The sequence below is a fragment of the Emydura macquarii genome, unplaced genomic scaffold, assembly GCF_026122565.2.
Source record: "Emydura macquarii macquarii isolate MOO-44397 ecotype Brisbane River unplaced genomic scaffold, CSIRO-AGI_Emac_v2 contig_1170, whole genome shotgun sequence".
NCBI lineage: Eukaryota > Metazoa > Chordata > Testudines > Chelidae > Emydura > Emydura macquarii.
This window is the reverse complement of record NW_027131307.1, coordinates 328724-351727: the sequence shown is the minus strand read 5'-3', so window position 1 is coordinate 351727 and position 23004 is coordinate 328724. Positions and strand designations below refer to the sequence as shown.

General features: G+C 48.5%; 1 protein-coding gene across 1 annotated transcript in view; it reads left to right on the top strand.

Moving 5' to 3' along the window:
• The first annotated feature begins 8472 nt into the window (after positions 1–8472).
• The window catches only part of LOC137152329 (rho GTPase-activating protein 39-like), a 76120-nt gene continuing 61588 nt past the window's right edge, over positions 8473–23004 (top strand). Inside the window, exons 1-2 of the mRNA XM_067546886.1 lie at positions 8473–8489; positions 10685–11074. Coding sequence (XP_067402987.1) covers positions 8473–8489; positions 10685–11074 — 407 coding nt within the window. The remainder of the gene's footprint in view (positions 8490–10684; positions 11075–23004) is intronic.

The window sequence follows — 23004 nt, the reverse complement described above, 5'->3', positions numbered from 1 at the left end:
AGAGGTGTCAGGAATGGCCACTCTGTCTCCTTGGGAGGAGCAGCAGCAGCCCCCACCTCAGAACAGCCCAGCCGCACTGTCCCTTGCAATCAGCTGCAGGGTTCCCCAACACCTTAGAAAACTACAAGGGTTGCATCAGGGGGACCAGGGGTGTTTCACTACTTAGCCCAACAGACAGCTTTATCTGCTGGGGTGAGCGGCCAGGACCCCACACTATTCTCTTCCTGCCACACACTAGGGGTGCTGCTGTCACGGGGGCTTGGCATTAACATTCTCTGAGGTGTTGTCTCAGGCTCTCTGCACACTCCGGCAGATGTCGCTGGATTGGTAGTCACGCTCGGGTCACATTTTCAAGTTTCTTTTTACAACCATGAGGGTTCGAAAATTATTTTTTCTTTTAACTGAAAGCTCAGCTTCAGCTCTAATCACAGGACTCCAGAAGCTGGGGCACAAGCCTGTAGTGCCTATACCTCTAGCCCTGGTTGGGCTGCTGTGGTTACACTATCAACTCATCCTTCCCTCTTGTAGTGTGACCATGGCCAGGTGCCAACACTGCCTTTGAGAGGATTTCCCTTCTGCCTCCTCGCTGTTTCTCCCAAGAAGTCCTGGCTGTTGTTAGGGTCCTCTTTCCTTTCCCTGTGAGCCCCTTATAGTGGGGATGCAGCCTGGATTTCACAGGAAGCTGCTGTTAGTTTTGGCTTCTAGCCATAAGGAGCCCCCTGCAATGCACCTCCGTCCTGGCCAGCCTTCCACGGGGATTGGCTGCTCCCCTCTGCAAAGGGGCCAACACTCTCCTCTCAGCCGCTGCTGCGGGCAGTCGTGAGAACCTCTGTAGAATCAGGCTCCATTTGTGTAGTCGGAAGCATGCTGGCAAGATTTGCAGTAAGTGGAAACCTCCCTGTTTGACATGCGGGCTAGCTGTAAAATCTGTGATGTCTGGGAGATGTGTGAATGCGAATTAGCTCAGCACCCATGAGGGAAACAGCCAAGCTCTTTCTCTGTAATCCTGCATTTCCAAAATGGTGCCTTCCTTGAGAGGGTAACTCTTTGCAGCAGGGCAGAGCTTAGAGCTGGCTGGGATTTCAGGCCAATGGGTTCTTTAGTTTACATTTTACAACATTACTTCTTTTAAAATGGTCCTGGCAACTTTTCCAAATGTGGGAGGTTAGAGTCTGGAACCCACAGTCCTGTTGACTTCAATGAGTCCTGGGGTGCTGCCTACCTCCTTCCTGTTGTCCCCAGGCTCCCTGGAGTCTTCTGGTCCATGCCTCCTGCCTGGGTAATAATCACAACCGTTACCCAGAAGCAGGACATGTTCCATCCCTGTCCTGCTCATGGCTGGCTGCTTGCGGGCTCCCACTCGAGCTGTGAGTGGCATGTGAAAGGCTCTTACCTGGACGGTGGCAGTGAGCTCTTAGGCAGTTGGCCATTTGTTCTGTATTTTCACAGGCTAGTCCACGTCTCACACTGAATAGCTGCTGCTTTGTTTGCACAAAGCCTATTTTCAGAGGCAGCAGAACTGTTGGGTTGCCGGCTGAAGTTCTATTTATATTTTTGCTGCTGGGATGCATATGTATAGCAGGTGTGAAGCTATACACCCAGGCTTTTATTTTTAGATTTAAATTACAGCTTTCCTAGGCTTGGTGGAGAGAAACCAGACAGAGGAAGTCTTGACACAGGAGGAATTGAGCGTCACTGTTCTCACTTCAGAAGTGAGCCATGCCAGCCGGCTGGGCTGTGCACTCCTTTGGGGGGATTTGGACAGAGCAGGTGCTTAGAAACCTGTTGCTTGGACTTTTCCAGCCCCATACGTTCGCTGCTGGGTGCCGGTGTGATATTTCATGCACTCTACTATGGATTAGTCCCCCTACTGTGAAAGGGTTGGACTACGGCCTTGGGCAATCCAGAGAAGTCCAGAAGTCTGCGCTTTACTGCTCAGCTTGCGTGTGGAGGTCTTTCTTTCTCGAGGAGGATTTCTGTTGCTAGCTGTAGCACTGTACAGTTTGCACGGGTGCGTGTTCTGTTAGAAGGCAGGTTTGCCTGCTGGAAGCGGTGACAGGAGGGGCACAGCCTGCTTGAAAGGAGAGTCAGGGTGGGGCTGTGCAGATGACATACTCTTAAACCTCCAGGTGGAGGCTGCCTCCCTCTTCTGCCACTTGGCAGCCTGGAGCTGTGGACAGACTTCCTCTTCCTCTCCAGCTCCTGTAGGGTGGGAGTAAGGCTGGAGTCCGGCATGCTGAGTTCCCCGTCCATCACCCCTGGGGAAGACACCTGCTTCATGCTCCCTAGTTTGCTGTCTCCGACTGAGGCCAGGGGGTTTCTTGAGCCCCACAAGGTTCCAGCTCTTTTGAAGGAGAAGAGCTTGGAGATGTAAGTTATATCTGCCAGTGCTGTGCTACTGCCTCACCTTTTGTCTGCTCAGTTTATAAAATAGCTTTTAAAGTAAATAAAACGTCAGCCTTGAAGGGGGGAGCAGTTAAAGAGAGGAAGGGAGGGCGTCAGCATTGGAGGACAGCTCCTCTGCCTGTGTGAAGTATTCCTGCTGCAGAAAACTTCCTCCTGCAGTCTCTGTGCTGGGAAAGTAAAGTGGGAGCCGTGGGCCTGGGCTGGAGGCATGGGATGGAGGAGGCTGGCAAGGCAGTTTGCGGCAAGGCCCATACGGTAAATGGAGAAGGTTGTTGCCCTCAGAGCATTGTAGCGCTGCTGTGCGGGTACCCATGGAGCAGGCAAATGTGATGTTCAGGCTTACCCATTTCTAGTAAAATGTCTGCCCACCCCAGTGCCCCTGCCACACACAGCAGGATGGCATGGACGCCTATGTTTTGCTCCTTCCTGAGGAAGTGTTTACACTAGTCTTTTCCCTCTGAAACTTCTCACCATTGCACTAGCTCCTGTGTAGCTCCTGTTGGTAACAGATAAAGCACCCACTGTGTGCTCACTGGCATTTTAGGTACCATCTCCGAGCACATCTAGAGGTCATGGTGCTTAAAATGCTGGCAGCCACAGTGCGTTATCCATACTAGTACTCCCACTATTGCAGCCACCAGTGCAGTGGTGGGACATTTCGGAGACAAAACCTGAATGTGTCTCCTTCAGTCCCTGGGGATGGCTCACAGAAAATCAGGGTGCTCTGTGCGAATCAGTGCCTTTGCTATTGGTCTTTTCGTGAAGTTCCATAGCAAACGACCCAGAGCTGTGATCTATTTTCAAAGCTCTATAACCATTGGAATGTATCTGTGTATTTACAGAATGCAGAGGAAGCATCTGAAACCTGTCAAATAACAGGATACATGCTGGCGCTGTATGTCTATAGTTGGAGGCAAAGGGAGCTCTTGTTTACCAACCAAATGAATCATTTCAAGCTTTGGTTACTGACTAAATGACAAACTTGTTACCAAGTCTAGCAACCTGATCAGGCAGGGCTGTGCGGAGGTCGGGGTGTAACTGTACACCAGCCAGGGCAGGGACTGCAGATGCACATGCATGCTGTAGAGTTAGCAGGTCCTAAGGAGGACCCGACAAAAAGGCATGGGAAAGGTTTGCTCTGAGTTTCACTTGAGATTGACCTGAACTAAAACCCTGGATCCACACTCCTTCAGCCTTGGGGGAATGCAGATGTAAATCCAGACTACGTGCCTAGACCCTGTACCCTCTGCTAGGCAGAAGTAAAACCCTGGAACAGAACTTTGTCTGAGTTGAGAGCTGGAGCGGAGCTTTGTGATGCAATCTCCTCTCTAACCTTCAGAAGTTTTTAATTTCTCTGGAATTTGGATGCTGATTCCTCCTTGTCCTCACATTCAGACTGCTGCTTGGGGAACTTTTGCTTTGACCTTGGTGAGGCTGATTCGTAATTATTTTTCATTCAGCAGGGCAGCTCCAAGCTGTGATGTTGCCTGTCTAAAATCCTGGGTTTATCGCAGCTTCCAGAGTTCCTGATCTAGAGCTTTAAATTTACTCAGATTATGTCGGTCCAGTCCTGGTGTCTCTCTAGGAATGTGCTGCCTCTCACTCGCTCTTTTTCCTTTTGTTGCTTTTACTCTTTCTTTACATTTAATAGCAATTGAAGCAGAGTGATCTGAATGTCCTTTGTTTCATTGTAGTCTGGCAATTCACAGCTTCTGGATATTTGCTGGAACAAAGAGGTCATAAATCTCAGGTTGATGTGCCTTTGCACACAAGGGTAAAAGTAAACACGAAGAGCAGCAGACTATAGTTAGCAGCAACACAAACACAGTCATGGGTTGGTGCCATTAGAAGGGTTTGTGAAGTTACTTTCAATGGTTAACCTCCTAACAAAAATGTCCTGCCTTCCCTCCTCCCTAAGAAATAACAATACTTCCAGAGCCAGCTCATGTTTCAGAGCTGAATTCTTGCAAACTGTGATGCTGGCAGAAGGGATCTTGAGTACAGTGCTGCTGAATTTTAAATAGTTTGATCACGCAACAGGGGACTTTGCCATTTTTCTGTTGTAAGTAAACATGGCATAACTCCCTCTCCCTTCTCTTGCTGAAACTTGATGTGAGGAACGAATCACTTATTCTGCGCTGCTGTTATGCTGTTGTGCATTGCGCCTAACTCTCCTCTCCTAGACCCTTCACTGGCCCAAGTGACCACATCCCTCCCAGCCTGCCTGATCGCCTCCTCTCCCACAAAATACATCTCCACTCTTGTCCTGTATCTCTTGATCCAGTTCTTCACCTCAAGCCTGTCTTAACATCTCCTCTTGAATCTCTCTGTCAGCTTTAAATGTGACATGGCTGAAATGGGACCTTTCCTCCCCATCTTTTTTATCACTGCTGACGCACCACTTTCCTCCTTCTCACTCGTGCCCATCACCTGGATGTGTTTTGGCTCCTCCGTCTTTCGCTGCCACGTCAAGCCCATGTCCACATTTTGCTGCTGCTTCCATAACATTTCTGAGATCTATCCTTTTCTTTCTGTCCACACAGCTAAAATTCTTTCTAGGCCCTCTCTGTGCCCTGGTTTGAGTTGGGCAGCAGCCTCCTCCCTGGCATTCCTGTTGCCCACATCACCCCCTCCAGTCTGTTCAAATTGCTGCTGTAGAGATTATCTGCTCTGTCCTTTCAGCCGTGAGCATTTCTGTGGCTGAGATTGTCTCTGTGGAGAAAGGATAGAGTGTTTTAGTTAACACACCCAGGCAGTGTCCCCTCTTCTTAGGTGACATTAAAATAAAAATTATAATAAACAAATAATTAGTATTAAAATAAACTGATACTTCCTTCTGCAGCCTGCACCTCGCAGGAGATCCCGGCTCAGCATGGGTTCTGACAGCTGGGGGAGGCAGTGTGGGGAGAGTGATTTGTGGGTTTTGCTGCAGGGTGTTTGAAAGCAAACTGAGCCAGAATGGATTGTTAGGAGTAGTTAGCTCTGTCTGTGGTGGTGCGCTCAGGTGGTGACTTGCCCTGGTGGTCACATGGGCTGCAGCATTCTGCTTCCACCTACTGTTGTATGTGTATGGGGGAGGGGGTGGAGATCCACCTGCACACGAAGTTTGGGCTGAATCTTGGGGCTCTTGAGAAACCCCTTTACTCATGGGACAGCCTCGGAGGTCTCTTGTGGTGCATCCTGCTTTGGTATTTGTAAGTGATGCAGACACCCCCTGACACTGGGCTGCTAAGTGACCTTGCAGGAAAAGGCCACTCACTTGCTGCTGGGCTGCCGGCTCCCCCATCCCAACCAGTGTGTGTGTGAGGCCAGCTGTATGTCGTGCTCTCATGTGCTGAGCCAGCGCTGTATCTCTGCTTTCTCAGTGGCTAGCCCAGGTGGAGGAATGAAAACAAGCTGCCTGGGGCTCTCTTGGTAGGTGGAAGTGATTCTAGCTGATTGGTGGACCCGTCTGGAGAGTAGGGTGGGGATGGATCTGCCTCCCTCCAAGCGGCTGGCAATTCGGGTGCCTTCTTTTTGTTTCCATGATCATTTCTGAATCGCTAAGTGGCTTTGGCCCTGGTGTGGTGATTGTGACCATTTCTCTATGGAATAGATCTTGCCACAGTTACATAGGGCCTTGCCATAATCCAATCCGGAGTTGCAATGTGCTGTCCATGGGGTGACATGTGAAGACCAGCCAGAAGCTCCAACAGCTTATTGGGCTGGCCATAAAGAAAATGGTGCACAAATGGCTTTTTGTTCTCTTCCAGGCACCGTTCAAGGAGCTTCTATCAATCTTTAAAGCCCAGCATGGTTTGGATCCTGGTTTTCCAGGAGGCTGCCTCCCTCCTCATGCTCTACCTCCGCAGCAAAGTTAGCTGTTGCCCTCTAGATATGAGCCTCTGGATGTAAACTGTTGGGCTCTGATATCAGAATATTCTCTGTGGAAGGCCCTGAGCTAGAATTTTCTGTTCCAGTTGGTTGGACTGATCTCTAGTTAATTACCCTTCTGTTTGCTCTGGCCTAGGGTGACCAGATCGCAAGTGTGAAAAATCAGGATGGGGGGGGGGGGGGAGGAGGGAGGTGACAGGCACCTATATAATACAAAGTCCCGCATATCAGGATTGTCCCTATAAAATTGGGACATCAGGTCACCCTACTCTGCCAAAAGGGAAGAGGAAGGAATTGTATATACAAAGTCTGTCTTGTCAGCTCTGCGGTTTGACTTTTTGCATTGTTTTAACACATATTAAGGTGCCCAGTACCAACTGCAGTGGGGGCATTTTACAATTTAGAACACAAATGAAATGGTTAATCTGCATTTTGGTGGTGAGCTGTGTGTTGGTTTTTTGTTTTGTGTTCTGTGTAGGTTCAGCAGCCCATAGTCACAAGCTCTTGTCAGTGTGTTATTGTGCCCTGCACCAGGATCGTGACACCGGCACCAAGGGATTTTTGTGCTTGGTTTTAATCTGCAAACCAAGAGTGCCAGTCTCAGGATAATTCTCAAATGTGATGTAATGTTCTAGGCAAAGTACCTTCATATAAGTGTTCTGGATCTAACCCCAGAAAGGCTCTGCAAGACAACAGCATCCTCCTGTTTTATCCTTACCTGGTTTGTAGAATCATAGAAGATTAGGTTTGGAAGGGACCTCAGGAGGTCATCTAGTCCAACCCCCTGCTCAAAGCTGGACCAACCCCAACTAAATCATCCCAGTCAGGGCTTTGTCAAGCCAGGTCTTAAAAAACCCTAAGGATGGAGATTCCACCACCTCCCTAGTTAACCCATTCCAATGCTTCACCACCCTCCTAGGGAAAAAGCTTTTCCTAATATCCAACCTAGACATTCCCCACTGCCACTTGAGACCACTGCTCCTAGTTCTGTCATCTACTACCATTTGAGAACAGCCTAGCTCCATCCTCCCTTTCAGGTAGTTGAAGGCTGCTATCAAATCCCCCCTCACTCTTCTCTTCTGCAGACTAAACAAGCCTAGTTTCCTCAGCCTCTCCTCATAAATCATGTGCTCCAACCCCCTATATATGTTCAATATATGTGAGAATTGCCTTTAATTCTGTGCGAGTGAGGCATTATTTGTAAATGACGGTAAAAGATCGTCAGTACCCAAGTATGGGACATCTGAAGGAGTTGGTGGGTTTTCTGAATAATTTGGCCCAGTAATCTCCATTAGCTCCATTAGCTTCAGTCATCACCTGACTGACCATTTTTGCGTCTGACAGTGATATTAATATCTAAGAGCAGGGCTAGTAAAACTCCTTTCAGGAAATGCCCATAAAATCAGGCTAAGCCCCTACAGACGAATGCAGATATTGAGGAACAATTTGCTGATATAGTCCAAAGTTGCTAGAGCATTTCCTGGCCCCAACCCATTACACAGGTCCTAATACCCAGCCTAGTGCTGGGCTCATTACTATCCCTTACCCAGTGTGTTCTTTTGTTGGGCATTTGGCTGGGCTGTTTCCTTTTGTATTGGCACAGGGCCCCAAGCAGAGAGCCCGTGGTAGATGGACTGTTAGTCCATCTCCTCTGTGATCAGCTGAGCTTCTTCAAATGCTTTTGAGTTGTCCGGCGTGCACTGTGCATTCTAATGATGAGACATAGTAGCTCACTGCAATTTCTCAAAGAGACATTATTAAGGGCACAAGAGCAAATTATCCCACTGCGTAGGAAAAATAGGAAGTATGGCAAGAGACCACCCTGGCTTACCCAGGAGATCTTCAATGATCTGAAACTCAAGAGTCCTGCAAAAAAAAAAAAAAAAAAAAAAGTGGAAGGTAGGTCAAATTACAAAGGATGAATATAAACAAATAACACAAATATGTAGGGACAAAATTAGAAAAGTGCCAAGGCACAAAACAGGATTAAATTAGCTAGAGACATAAAGGGTAACAAGACAATATTCTACAAATACATTAGAAGCAAGAAGAAAACCAAGGACAGGGTAGGCCCGTTACTCAATGAGGGGGGAAAACAATAACAGAAAATGTGGAAATGGCAGCAGTGCTAAATGACTTCTTTCTTGGTTTTCACTGAAAAGGTTAGTAGTGACTGGATGTCTAACATCGTTAATGCCAGTGAAAATGAGGTAAGATCAGAGGCTAAAATAGAGAAAGAACATCCTAGAACACTTAAGGAGCCGACTGAGTTGATGTCTGAGCCATTAGCGATTATCTTTGAAAAGTCATGGAAGGGGAAAAGATTCCAGAGGAGTGGAAAAGGGCAAATACAGTACCAGTCTATAAAAAGGGAAATAAAGACAACCCGGGAATTACAGACCAGTCAGCTTAACTTCTGTACCCGGAAAGATAATGGAGCAAATAATTAAGCAATCAATTTGCAAACACCTAGAAGATAATAAGGTGATAAGTAACAGCATGGATTTGTCAAGAACAAATCATGTCAAACCAACCTAATAGCTTTCTTTGACAGGATAACAAGATAGGGGGAAGTAAGTGGTCGATGTGGTATATTTTGTGGATATGTGGAAGTGGTAGATATGGATGGGGGAAGTGATAGATGTGGTCTATCTTGACTTTACTAAGGCTTTTGATACTATCTCTCATGACCTTCTCATAAACAAACCTAGTCCTAGCTGGAATAGAAATACAACTTAGATGGAGCTATTATAAGGTGGGTGCATAACTGGTTGGAAAACCATTCCCAGAGAGCAGTTATCAATGGTTCGCAGTCAAGTGTGAAGGGCCCATTGAGTGGTATCCTGCAGGGATCAGTTCTAGGTCTATTTCTGTTCAATATCTTCATCCATTATTTAGATAATGGCATAGAGAGTACACTGATAAAGTTTGCGGACGATACCAGGCTAGGAGGGGTTGCAAGTGCTTTGGAGGACAGGATTAAAACACAAAATGAGCTGGACAAACTGGAGAACTGGTCTGAAGTAAATAGGATGGAATTCAGTAAGGACAAATGCAAAGTATTCCACTTAGGAAGGAACAATCAGTTGCACACATAGAAACTGGGAAATGACTACGTAGGAAGGAGTCCTGCAGAAAGCCCTCTTCTTCCTGACTCATCTGTGCCATAGGAGTGGAGTTCTTGCAGTCCTTTGTTCAGATGAAAGTGAATCAAGTGCAGTGTCTGAGCAGTTTGTGCTTTTAGTTTAATACAGTTTCTGAGAGGCCTCAGAGACGGGCAGACCACAGATCCCTTGGTCAAACCAAACTGCAAAGATTTTCAGAAACAGGAACCTAAAGTTAGGCATTTAAATAAGTGGCCAAGTGCGGAACACCCAGTTCCCCCTTAACTTCAATGGTAAAAATCCCACTTCAGCTAAATCAAAATAGAGCACTTTTAATCTGCAAAAGGAGCGTTCTATTTCAACAGATCTGCACTGAAATAAATTGCTTGTAATTCACACCTTTGGCAGGTGCCAGGCTGGGTGCAGGACCAACCCTTACTGTGTTTCAGGCGAAGGCACGATTTCCTGCACCTTGTGCAATGTGTAATGTTCAGTCTTGGGGGGTGGCTGCTGTAACACGTGGTCACACATAAGCCTTTGTTTATGCTTGTGAGTCCCATGGCTTGGTATTTCCTGGCTCTCCGATGGGAATGCTCCCAGTTGGTGGGTGCTCTGCTCTGCTATTGCCAGCACTGCTTGTTGTCACCCCTCCACGTACACCTCATCCACTCAGCAGATAGGCAGGCTGAGCTGTCAGACCCTTTGTTAAAAGGGCGTGTCCCCCTTTCTGCTGTTTTCTGATAGTGCCAGGAAGAACAGACTGAAAACAAAGGGTTTTCTCCTTGAGTTGTTACACTGGAAAGCAGGTCCCCTGAAAGCTGAAGGACTCCATGGTGCCTGGAGAACTAGTGTGTATGAAACTAACAGTTAATCCAGGGGAAGCTGAGCTAAGTGTTCAGGTTTAACCTGTGTGCGGTGCCGGTGACTCAGAGCTGCACTGGAAAGAGGAAGCCTTTGTTAAGGATTCATCCTCTCTTTGCCTGCGGTGCTGGAGCTCACAATAACAGCCTGACGCCTCCCATGCTTCCCCAGCTGAGCAGTGCAGCATGGACTATTAGCATCCTGTGTTTCCAAACAATATGTAGGAAAAACCCTTTTATACAAATCTGAGAATGTAGCTATGCAGGCCTCCTTCCACCAAAAAGTGTCAGTCCTTAACGGAGGTCCCCACCACACTGATAGCCATTTCTGATCCTCAGCCTGGCCAGGGACAGACCAGTCGTTGGCAGGGAGCCCACTAGGTGTTTGGGTTGCCTTGTGCCCTCAGCCCAGACTGACTGTGCCTTTCTTTGCTGTTGCAGCACGGATTGGGTGGAGATCATTGAGCCCCGTTCTCGAGAGCGGATGTATGTCAACTTGGCCACCGGTGAGTGTGGCTGGGAGCCACCTGCCAACCTGCAAGTTCGCCAGTCGGATCAGAAGCAGTGGTGGGAGCTCTTCGACCAGAATAACAGCCGCTTCTATTACTACAATGCCATCACCCAGCAGACGGTATGGCACCGACCGCAGGGCTGTGACATTGTGCCGCTGGCCCAACTCCAGGCAATGAAACGCAAGTCCCAGCCTGACTGCACAGGGCCCTCGCACACAGGCAGTGGTGGGAGAACCAGCTCTGTCCAAACGGCCCTGCTGCAGGAGGTGGAGAAAAGCAAAGGGCCCAGCAGCACAGAGAAGAGGCCAGACCCTGGAAGGTAGGGAAGGCTTTGTACTGTCTACTTTCTACAGCTTTCTCCTATGTAACTCATGTGCGGCTCTCTGCTGTGCAGACATCGGCTGCTGTGCATGGACTCCAGGGACTACAGACACAAAGCCTGGGAAGCTGGGCTAGCTGGAGACATGCTGTGCTGTAGGGGTGGGGGCTACATGGTGTAGCAGGAGCTAAACTTACCTAATGTCCCTGGAGGCCTGCAATCTGCTCCCTCCCCACTGGTCAGTCTGGCCTCTGGCGAGAGGCAACTGGCAGCAGGCTGCAGGCAGTGTGCTGCTGTCAGGTGAAATGCCAGTATTCGGGCTGACTGTGAACCTGAACGAATCATTAGCTCTTCCTTGCTGGGCATAGAAGTAACTGGGCAGCTGGGGCTACACAGTGTAGAGGCTGCCAGGAAAGGCCGAGCTGCCAGCCACAGTCTCCCAGCTCCTTAGGTCCAGGGTGCTAGGTGGGGACTAACCCTTGGGGCAGAGCCTCTGAAACTCCACCCAGGGCTTGGGCTGGCAGATTTCTTTCCTGTCACCTGTTTTTGCAGGGTTAACTGCCCCAGCCCTTTCTTCAGGGCCGTCCCTAGGGAGGTGCTGGGTCTGGGGCGAAGCTGGAACCCTGACGGCAGCCGCCCACCTGCTGGCTTGTCCTGGCGTGAAGCGCGGGGCCCCCCAGTTCGCCGTACCCTAGGGACGGCTCTGCCTTTCTCTCTCCCTGCTTGCTAGGCTGCTGTGAGGCGTGTGACTGCCATGGAACAGGGCAGAGCTCCCAGTCACTTGCACACATCAGAGGCCAGCCAAGGAACAATAACTGGATCCTACTTTGTTTGGCTAAGAGGCTTTTTTTTTTTTTACTCTGAGGAGCCAGTCCGACAACAATTGAGCATGTTTCTTGTTGGGATTTCACCAGCTGTTGTCCCTGCTTTCAAAATGTGCAGCAAAGCCCACTTCCCCCCGGCTCTGCTATCGACATGAGCATGTCTCCACTGCCTTCCGCGGGGAGCTCCACGCACAGCGCTCAGGTAGTGTGGAGATACGGGCCGTGTAAATTCCCAGGTGGATTGACAGCTTGTGAAGCTGAGGCACAGAGGGGTAAGTGACTTGATCAAAGTCCCCAGAAAATCTCTGGTTGAGCTGGGAACAGAACCAAGGTCTCCTGACTCCTAGCCCAGGATCTATACCATTTGCAGGGTCTGAACACAGTCGTCCTAGTTGTGAGCCAGTCTTTGTTCATTGTTGGCTCTTTGGGGGCCGGGATTGTCTTCCTACGTTTGTGGGTGGCGTCTAGCATGTCAGGGGTAGCACTATGCATCAGGAGTTGAAGGGGAGACAGGTCCAAGGGCTACAGAGTCTTTTCTATGCAGAATAATTGAACAACTGTCCCTGGTAAGCAAGTTTTCTGTGAGCCTGTGCCTGTCTAATGGAGTCTGGCAGAACTGTTGCCTGTGGTACTAGCAACCAGTCTGCTGTATGCTAGACTTGTGGTGTTGCCTAAAACCATATTTCTTGGGGCAGACTCCTAACGTGCCCTGACTAGATTGTGGGTTGAAATCAATGGGCCCTAAAGCTGGAGACTCTGAGATGGCGCTTCTGCACATCTCTGGCTCCACAACACCTTCCTGTCTGGACAGACCTTTGCTGTGCCTGGCGAACTCTCCCATCACCCCCCTCACAGCAGGCTCTGGGCTAGGGTACTGGGAATGGGATGCTGGCGGGGAAGGGTCTCGGGCGGGGAGAGGCCTGCTGTTTCTGAAGGCCAGTTGGAAGGCCAGGGGCCAGCTCACTTTCCAAATAAGTGCTTCGGGGGCTCTTGCTGGACCTCCCTTCTTTTCCCATTTGCTGCTGCTCTGGGGTGTCTGGCCCCTTCTGCGGGTCCTGTGCTTTCCCCATCTGTTTCGTTACATCTGAACTGCTTCCCGAGTGCAGCAGTGTTGGTTCTCACGGTGGCTGGGCACTTGTGTGTATCTGGAGGAGTAGCTCTTTGGGCTCTGAAGTAAAGACAAGCTGCAGGCCTCTCGAAAAGGGACCTGCTCCCTGTGCTGTTGAGTACTCTGGAAATGGCCGTGTCTCTCTTGTTGGGCCATGGACTCTGCTGACGGGTCACTCACACCAGCTCTCTGAGGGAATGGCTGTCTCTGCAGAGCAGAGCACATCGGAGCCCTGGTATAAAGGGAAAAATGGGCACAGCACCGAGTCCAGGGAGCAGGCACTCCAATCACTGAGCTATGAAAGGATAAGAAGTTTGTGGTCATGACCTCTCTATCTGTCAGGCAGGCTGGCTCTGGGGAGAGGGACGTATTGGGCTGTTACTTATTTGTGCCCCAGGCAGTCCTTGATTGCACTTCAGAGGCAAAATCAAGTACTTCTCCTCTCCACTACATCCTGGTCCTGCCCTGTGGCAGCAGCTTATGAGGCTCTTCCAGCCTAGGGCAAGCAGCCGAGCGCGAGGGGGAGGCTATGAAAGGCCTGGGTGTAGGTCATTTCTGAGCCAACAGGCTGCTTGGTACAGTGAGGTGCTCATATACTATGGTGATGAGCACAGTGTAAGTACTGATTTGCAATAGTATAGTGGACACGACTATTGCCTGGTCTGTGACGCAAACTGAACTTGCTTGCGAAGGGCCATGTCCTACAGCGGGGGAGTCACACAGGGCTCCATGGCACACGGGCACATGCATTCCCAGCCATTCGATACGTGCCCAGGCCGGTAGCTAGCCAGGCAGGAGTGGGGAGGCTGTGGTTATAGTGGCCAGGAGTAATTCCCCTGCAAAAGTCTAACATTCCAGGAATAATTTCCTTTCTTTCGTTAACTAGTAAAACATTTCCAAACACAGTGCTGCTGCCAGAAGCAGCAAGTGCCCAGATGGCATTGCCCTGGGATTCTGCACTGGGGGAGCTTGCCAGGGCATCTCTTCAAATACCAGTCATTGGCGACCACTCGCGAACGAGTAAGATTGTCTTCCAGAGATCTCAGTAGTGGGTCTGCAGATGGCTCCATAGCCCAATCCTAGACCCACATGTCTCGTCACAATAAGGACAGGTGTTTCCAGGAGGGATAGGCACGGTGTTGCTGCGTTGAATGTTCTGATGTTCTTTCCACCTGTTCCTCTTTTCCTCTTCTACCTGTCGATGAGCTGTTTCAAAGTGTTGAGATCCCTCCAACTGAGCCTTCCTCCATTTTGGACAGTCGTGAGCGAGGGTCTCCCAAGTATTGATGTCAATGTTGCACCTATTCATGTTTGTCTTCAAGGTGTCCTTGAAGCACTTTCTTTGCTCTCCACGACTTCGCTGACCTTCTTTCTGCTGTGAGAAAAGGATTCTGTTGGAGAGGTGGGAATCAGACATGTGAACAACATGACCTATCCTGCGAAGTTGGCTTTGGATAATCATGGCCTCAATGCTGGTAGAATTTGTTTCAGCCAAGACGCTGATGTTTGTACGTCTATCCTTCCAGCTAATCGGAAGGATCTTGCGAAGACACCGTTAGTGGTACTTTTCCAAACTCTTGAGATGTCTTTTGTATGTGGCCCAGGTTTCCAAGCTGTACAGCAGAGTTGGGATAACAATGGCATGGTAGACCAGGAGCTTCATTTCAGCAAGGATGGTATGATTTAAAAAGACTCTCTTACTCAGACGTCCAAAGGTTGCACTCGCACATTTCAAGCAGTGTTGTATTTCCACATCTATGTCTGCCTTTGATGAAAGATAGTTTCCAAGATAGGCAAAATGATCCATATTCTCCAGCATTTCTGCATTGATTTGAATGGAGGGAGGGCTTATTTCTCCATTTGGAGCAGGTGGATAAAGAACTTGCATTTTCCTGATGTTTAAAGTTAGGCCAATACTCTGAAAATGCATTGAGAATGGTTTGGAGAGCCGTTTCAGATTGAGCAACAATTACATTGTCATCCACATACTGGAGCTCTATTAGGAATGTTGTTGTAGACTTCGTTTTGGACTTGAATCTGTTGAGGTTAAAGAGTCCTCCATCCATCCTATACACAATTTCAATTCCAGGAGGGAGCTTTCTGTCGATGAGGTGCATTATGGTGAAGATGAAGATGGAAAACAGTGTTGGAGCAATGACGCAGCCTTGCTTCACTCCAATTTTCACCTCAAATGGTTCTGTTTGATTCCCATTGCTGACAACCATTGCTGACATGTTGTCATGGAGTAGTCTGAGAACATTGATGAACTTGTTTGGGCAGCCAGTTCTGGACAGGATTTTCCATAGAGCTTCACGATTTACAGAGCTGAAGGCTTTGGAGAGGTCAATAAAGGCCATGTAAAGAGGTCAATTTTGCTCACACTTCTCCTGAATTTGATGTGCTGTAAGGATCATGTTCATAGTTCCTCAAGATAGTCTGAAACCACTTTGAGATTCTGGAAGAATTTCTTCTGCAAGTGGAAGGAGGTGGTTGGCGAGGATAAGGGCGATAACTTTCCTAGCAGTGGCCAACAACTCGATAGTTGCCTCAATAGTTTCCTCAATCAGCTCTGTACCCTTTCTTAAAAATTATAACAATCAAGGCATCCCTTTGGGTGGCTGGGATTTCTTCCTTGATCCATATTTTAAGGATGAGGACGTGAAGCTGACACGTAAGTTGTTCTCCTCCTCCTCTGAAAATCTCTGCAGTTATTCCATCAACACCGGCTGTCTTGTTGTTCGTCATTTTTCCGATGGCACTCCTGACTTCTGCCAGGGTAGGCGGCAAACCAAGGTCTTCCTTAATTACTTGTTGCGGGATGTTATTTATCTTATCTTCTTCGACACTTGAGTCACGGTTCAGGAGATCCTGGAAATGTTCTTTCCTGTGAGCATTGATGGATTCTGTGTCCTTCAGGAGTATTGTTCCATCCTTTGATCTTAGAGGATTGAGGCCTTGAGTGCTAGGGCCATAGACAGCTTTGGTAGCACAGAAGAAGCTACCAGTAAGAGTGTACCAAACCTACCTGCTCTCCATTGCCTGCGTGTGTCCCAGCAGACACAGACACAAACGTTCTTCCTCCTCTCTAGGCAGGAACATGGTTCTGGAGCCCTATAAAGCGAAATCGGATGCATTATTGTTTGTAACGTGGCATCTTCATAAGTATTTGCAACCAAGACAATTGGGCATTTATCTATAGAAACAGTGCAAATGACTGGTTGTCTTTCTGCCCTGCCCCCTCTCCATTTGATGTTTTTCTTAGAATCATAGAATATTAGAGTTAGAAGGGACCTCAGAGGTCATCTAGTCCAACCCCCTGCTCAAAGCAGGACTAACCTCAGCTATATCATCCCAGCCAGGGCTTTGTCAAGCCTCAGCTTAAAAACCTCTAAAGATGGAGATTCCACCACCTCCCTAGGTAACCCATTCCAGTGCTTCACCACCCTCCTAGTGAAAAACTTTTTCCTAATGTCCAACTTAGACCTCCCCAACTGCAACTTGAGATCGTTGCTCCTTGTTCTGTCATCTGCCACCATTGAGAACAGCCTAGCCCCATCCTCCCTGGAAACCCCCTTTCAGGTAGTTAAAGGCTGCTATCAAATCCCCCCTCATTCTTCTCTTTTGCAGACTAAACAAGCCCAGTTTCCTTAGCCTCTCCTCATAAGTCTTGTGCTCCAGCCCCCTAATCATTTTGGTTGCCCTCCGCTGTACTCTCTCCAACTTCTCCACATCCTTTTTGTAGTGGGGGGCCCAAAACTAGACACAATACTCTAAATGGGGCCTCACCAATGCCGAATAGAGGGGAATAATCAATTCCCGCGACCTGCTGGCAATGCTCCTCCTAATGCAGCCCAATATGCTATTAGCCTTCTTGACAACCAGGGCACACTGCTGACTCATATCCAGCTTTTTATCTACTGTTACCCCCAGGTCCTTTTCTGCAGAGCTGCTGCCTAGCTCGTCGGTCCCCAGTCTATAGCTGTGCATGGGATTCTTCCTTCCTAAGTGGAGGACTCTGCACTTGTCCTTGTTGAACCTCATTAGATTTCTTTTGGCCCAATCCTCCAGTTTGTTTAGGTCCTTCTGTATCCTATCCCTACCTTCCAGGGTATCTACCACTTCCCCCCAGCTTAGTGTCATCCGCAAACTTGCTGAGGGTGCAATCTACCCCATCCTCCAGATCATTAATGAAGATGTTGAACAAAACCGGCCCCAGGACCGACCCTTTCTTGTCTGCTCATCTCTTCCTAGATGTTCAGGCTAAAAGGGACCATTGTGATCCCCTAGTCTGACCCGCCTTTATAACCCACGCCAGAGAACTTCACCCTGCAATTCCTGCAGGGAGGAGAATTTCTTTATCCTCAGTCTGTTTCATGGTCTGTCTGTTTTTCCACCAACGAACCATTATTTTGCACCCTTCCTCTCTATTGTGTTCTATGTTGTAAAATCTGCTGGGCTGGGTAGGTAGCACACCTGGTGGTCTCAAATCCCAGATGGGCATTCAGCACAAATGGGGCTGGCCTGCATGTGAACTGGGTTAAAAGTTAAGGCTGGAACAGTTAAAATGCTCTCTGGTTCTCTATACTGCAAGATCTAGCCTGCTGAGAAGAGTCTTTCCCTTTGCTGGTCCCTTGAGCTGCCTTTCTTCTCCACCCTGAGGCAATGGCCTGCTCTGGAGAAGGCCCTTTTCTGCCTGGTTGTCGTTAGGAGGTGGCACGACAGGCAGAAAGTGGCAGCTGTTCACTCAGGCAGGGGAGTTGCGGTGTTTTCCAGAGGCCAGGCGGGGAAGGCATGCCGTTTAGTCATGCACTCTGGCCCCTCATGTTCTCTCTCACATTCTCCTCAGCATTACCCATGCCCCAAGGAAACTCCCCTGCCTCCATAGCAGGGAGTCTCCCCTTATGCCCTGTGTGGGTGTGCTCTCCGGCCATTTGCTCTGAGAGCAGGTGCCTAGGGTCATGGTGACCCCTGAGGTATGTCTACACAGCAAGCAGCAGGACATCTCCCAGCCTCGCGCCACCACGCTGTAAGTAGCTGTGTAGATGTTGCAGCTTGGGCTAGAGCTCAGGCTCTGAAGCCTAGGGAGAGGGTGGGCATCAGAGCTCGCGCTGCAACGTCCACACAGATGTTATTAGCTTGGCATCTGTAGGCCCAGGCTGGGAGGCTCGCTGCCGTGGGCTGTGTAGACATACCCCAAAGGACCATGGCGATTTCTCCTTTTCCAGCACACTGCTCCCGTCAGCAAACAGCACCTGCCCCTGCTGTGTTCAGCACACGAGAGCCACTCCTGTGGACTGAACCACAGCGGAGCAAATTGGTTTGCAAAGCAAAGCCACTTTGTCCTTCCAAAGGCAACTGATTCTGAAAGCAACAGTTCCTTAGTCACTGGTAACCAGGGGGCGCTGAGTCATGCCCATGTGGCTGTTCACGGGAATCGAAAGGAGGGTCAACCAAGCTGTCACCTCCGCTCGGGTGGGGAGAGGGACAGGACACATGTTATACACAGTCCCAAAGAATGGGGAAAAGGGGTTGGATTTCTGCCTCCATCCCCTCCCATGTTTAAATTCAGACCCAGTAATGGACGCATGAGAGAGAAGATAGACTCTAGTGTCTTCAAAACCAAAGTCAGCTTCTTGCTGGCACAGTTGTCCCTTGGGAAAGAGAGAGGCAGTCCGGGGGTGAAACAAGAGATGCAGAGTGATCTGTGATTGCACATCCTTCCAACCCCAAGCCCTGCTGGCGTGTCTGTGTGTGCTTCTCCGTCTGCCTCTGGGGAATGTGAGAATGGCGGCTGTGTCTGGCTGCAGCTGTTCTGGCCTGTCAGACTGTTGGAGGAAGGAGAGGCTCAGGTTTCAGCATGGCAGGTGTGGGAGACCTGAGAAGAGCAGGTTCCTAGAGCAGGAGGAAGATGGTACTAGAAATAGAAAGCTGAAATAGCAACCCAGGCACTGGCTGTTTCAGATCTGAGAGCAGGGGGCCAGGGAGGAGGGGAAGAGTTCCAGCTGAACCTACCCCAAGTGGTGTCTGTCCTCTCTGGTGGGCACTTGCTTGGCTTAGACTCTGTGCAAGGGAGATCCTGAACTCCAGCTGTGTGGAAGGCTCAGGATCAGCCTGGCTGGGGAAAGACCGCACAGTCGTCTGGTGGAGAAAGACTTTTGGGGGGGCGGGGAGGGGTTTGTTTATTTTGATCCCTTGCAATCCAAATCATGCAGAGCTACATGCAGAGCCCCTGCCGTCCCACCAGGGGAAGCTCAGATCCAGAGGAGCACAACTGGGCCTGAGGAAATTCCCCTAACCACTCATTCTTCAGGAGTTCTCCTGCAGCCCACTAACTACCCACAAGACACAGATGGGGTTTCAGCTGAATTTCCTAGAGACTACAGGCTCCCTAGCAGCAGTATGTGGCTTCACAGGCCATTGCCCATGGCCAATATGCATCCTACACCATTCTGGGGTTTCTGCAGGTCGGCCCCAGTGTAGAAATCACACCATTGCCCTGCTGTGGGCGCGTGGAGGGACCCTGGGGATTCAGCAGCGTCAGCAAGTGCCCGAGATTTGCACTTTGAGCAGAAAGTAAATCCTGCATTTCATGCTTCAGGGATTGGATTTAACACATTTGCTCTTTGTGGGGCATTTGAATTTTCTATTATATTTGGGATCAAAGTTTTACTGACTGCCCAAGGAAGCATTTCAAAGTGAGCCTCTGAGGTCACTATGGTATCCTCCAGCCAAAGAACTCCCAGCTTCTCACACTGAGGTTCCCATGACAGCTTGCACATGGGCCTGTTGTATTAATGTAGATAGACTAGACAGGCTACTGGTATTAAAATAACCCAGTCACCATCCAGCATCCAACAGTGTTAAACAACGTTTGGGGTTTGGTATACAGAGACCTCAGCCTGTTTAGTACCATGGTACATGCGTCATTAAACATCCTTTTTAACCTTGTATTAAAGGTAAAGGAAAAAAAGAGAAACAAAGCGTGTGAAGTGTTAAATAAGGCATTCATTTTAACAACACCCCTTGTTCCCTTTCCCTTTCCCTTTAGGTGGAGAGAATTTTAGTAGGAAAAATCATTTTGTTTGGCAGTCTTTTTGATGGTGTTAAAGATGGTAATGCTTGTCCTTTTGAGGGAAAGAGAAGAAGTTATCTGAGATGGGCTGGAACTGCTGTTGTTAAAGTCTGATCCTGTTTCATGTCAGGTGATATCTGGGATTCAGCTGGGGCTGGTAGAGGTGATGATGTGTAATGTCTGATGCAAGTCTATCATGGAGATCACGGAAGTCACAGATTCCATGACTATCTGTGACTTCTGCAGCTGAATTGGCAGCTGCAGCTGTGGCTGATCTCAGGGCTGCCCGCGCAGCTGGTTCCAGGGCCAGCTGCACTGACCACTGCTGCAGCGGCCCTGGGGCCAGCCACATCAACCCCTGCTGGAGCAGCCAATGCAGCTGGCCCTGGGGACCACCCAAGCAGCAGCCCCAGGGGCAACCCTGGAGGCTGTCGGAGAGCAGTCCCCGGGGACCTCAGAGCAGCGGGTGGCTGGGCGGAGCAGGGGCCAGCCATCAGCCTGCAGGGCCCCCCAGAGCAGCGGTGCCCTGGGAGCAGCTAAGATTTAGTCAGGGGTATTTATAGTAAAAGTCACGGACAGGTCTCAGGTGATGAATTTTTGTTTATTGCCATGACCTGTCCATGACTAAATCTTAGCCTTAATAATGTCGTCTAGGTCCCTCTCTCTGGCCCAGTCTGGGAGCATGTGTAGTTCCTTGGGCAAGTGAATGACAGAAAGGTAAGGGAGGTATCATTTGATTAATAAAAATCTCTGGAATCATGATTTCAGTAGTTTCATCCTCTGATGTGCCAGGGGTGACTTGCTGTCCCCCGGCTTCCAGGTCCAGCTCCCTCTAGTTGGTGAAAATGTTGATAACTGTGTTGTCAGAAGTGGGATGAGTTGGCTACCATTCAAAAGCCCTTTCTTCCACAAACACCAGTGGTACCAATCATGACAAACTTAGAACAATTATGTAGATATATAGTTGAAAGATATTTAAATATCTTTTTTAAATTATACTTTAATACAGGCATGTTAAACATGCAGCCCTCACAAAGTTAAATTTTGGGCCTTGACCGGCTGTGTAACGAGTTAATGCTCAGAACACTATACTTGATTAACTTTTTTAATGCTACAGATTACTAGAAATGGGAAAGGAGTGTTTCAAGTTGATTTGCCATCATCGGCAAAACAGAGCAGTTCAGTGGTATTGATTATCAGCTTTGTTTATTATGTCAAAAAAAATTCTAATGAGGTACCACGTAAGAGGTCAGCATCTAGCTAGAAATGACTGGAATCCACCCACGAATGGCATGCACGTATTTACATAATCTACGTCACATAACATATCATTACTTTGGGACTGCAATTAACTAATTACACAGTTTTTATTTTGGTCTTGACCATTTTTAGGCATCAATGGGGAGATGAAGAATATCGACTAGTAGCTGAATTTTTTAGAGGATAGCGCCATGGAGGGTTTGATTGAGCACAGCGCTCAGTGGCACCCATATGCTATATAAGGGGTGCCCATAAAATGAATTTGGCAAAGTTGGAGAGGAAGTACATTGAGCATCAGGGAACAGCTGAAGATGTCAGGACAAGTGCCAGATGTGGGCAAGACTTGTCTCATACAAGGCATGCACATGGCATGCATTTCGAGAAGAACATGTGCTTCTTTTGCAGTAAGCCGGAAGCCATTCATTAAGCACCGCTTCAACGTGTGAGTCAGGTGAGAAACTGTCCGAAGTCGTCACTGTTAGCAAGAATGTTGCATGGAAAGTAAAGTTAAGTGGGCACATTGACCCAATAGACACCCATGGCACATCACATCAAGTGGTACACCAAGAATGTAAGTAAAATGTTGTCAAAAAGTAAAAGCAACTGAAACAAATACTGATTTTACTACTGCAAACTGCAACTCAACTGGAGCTAATAAATTTTCTTGCAGAGGTTCCAGTGGATGGGAAAGTCGTGGCGATGTGATGCATCGGCCAAGTTCAAAGAAATACGTGCTTTGCACTGGATTGAAGAGGAACAGCTGCTTAGCAAAAAGGCACTTAAGCACTTATCGAAGATGAACTGTGGGATAATATGGACTACTATGGAGTAGTTTTTTGCAATCCTATATGCAGAAATGGATCACAGTGGATATTCTTAAACGCTGTAAAAGATGCGCTGATGTCAACAGGAGTATGAAGACTCTGTTTGCAGCTGCAAAATCTTATGGAAAAACATTTTGTGCTGCAGTACGTGGGAGTTTGAGGGATCTATAGCAGATGCCAAACCTGAAAAAAATAATACTGCATGACTTGTACTACTCCTTTAGGTGAAGCATTGGTGGTCACAGGGACTTCAGCACCAGCAAGTATGACAGTAAGCAAATGGAGCACAATGCTGCCATTTTATCAGAAAGTGTTGCATACGAGGTCTTGGATGAAAGACTTGTTTCCAACACATACACGACAGTTGTGCAGCATATGCATAGGCTACTGCTGCAAGTGGCTGTTTGTTTAACAATTCATTCCAAAACCAGTAGCAAATTCCTTGTGCAGCTTATGCACAGCACTGGCTCCTCCATTAACTCCAGGAAGTACTCTGCCTAGAGACTGCAATTGCAAATGATATTCTTTTCCGCATAGAACTGAATGAAGGGTTGTACGTTCCCCCCAGACCTCGTCAAGCATAGGTTTATATTTTGTGCTGCTGATAACTTGGACTTCTTTGAAGAGACAGCATATGGCAAAGGTACGCTTCATGCTACTGCTATGGTCTGTTATTGGGAACATATTAATGGGGACCAGCCCCAACCTCAAGTGCTGTCTGGACCAGCAAAGAACCATTCCTTGAATTGACTTCCTGACTCTATGACTCATTTCCTGCTTAGGCCCCAACATTCAGAAACCAAAAAGTCCAGTTTTCATTGAAGTAGCAGTTAGTTGACTAT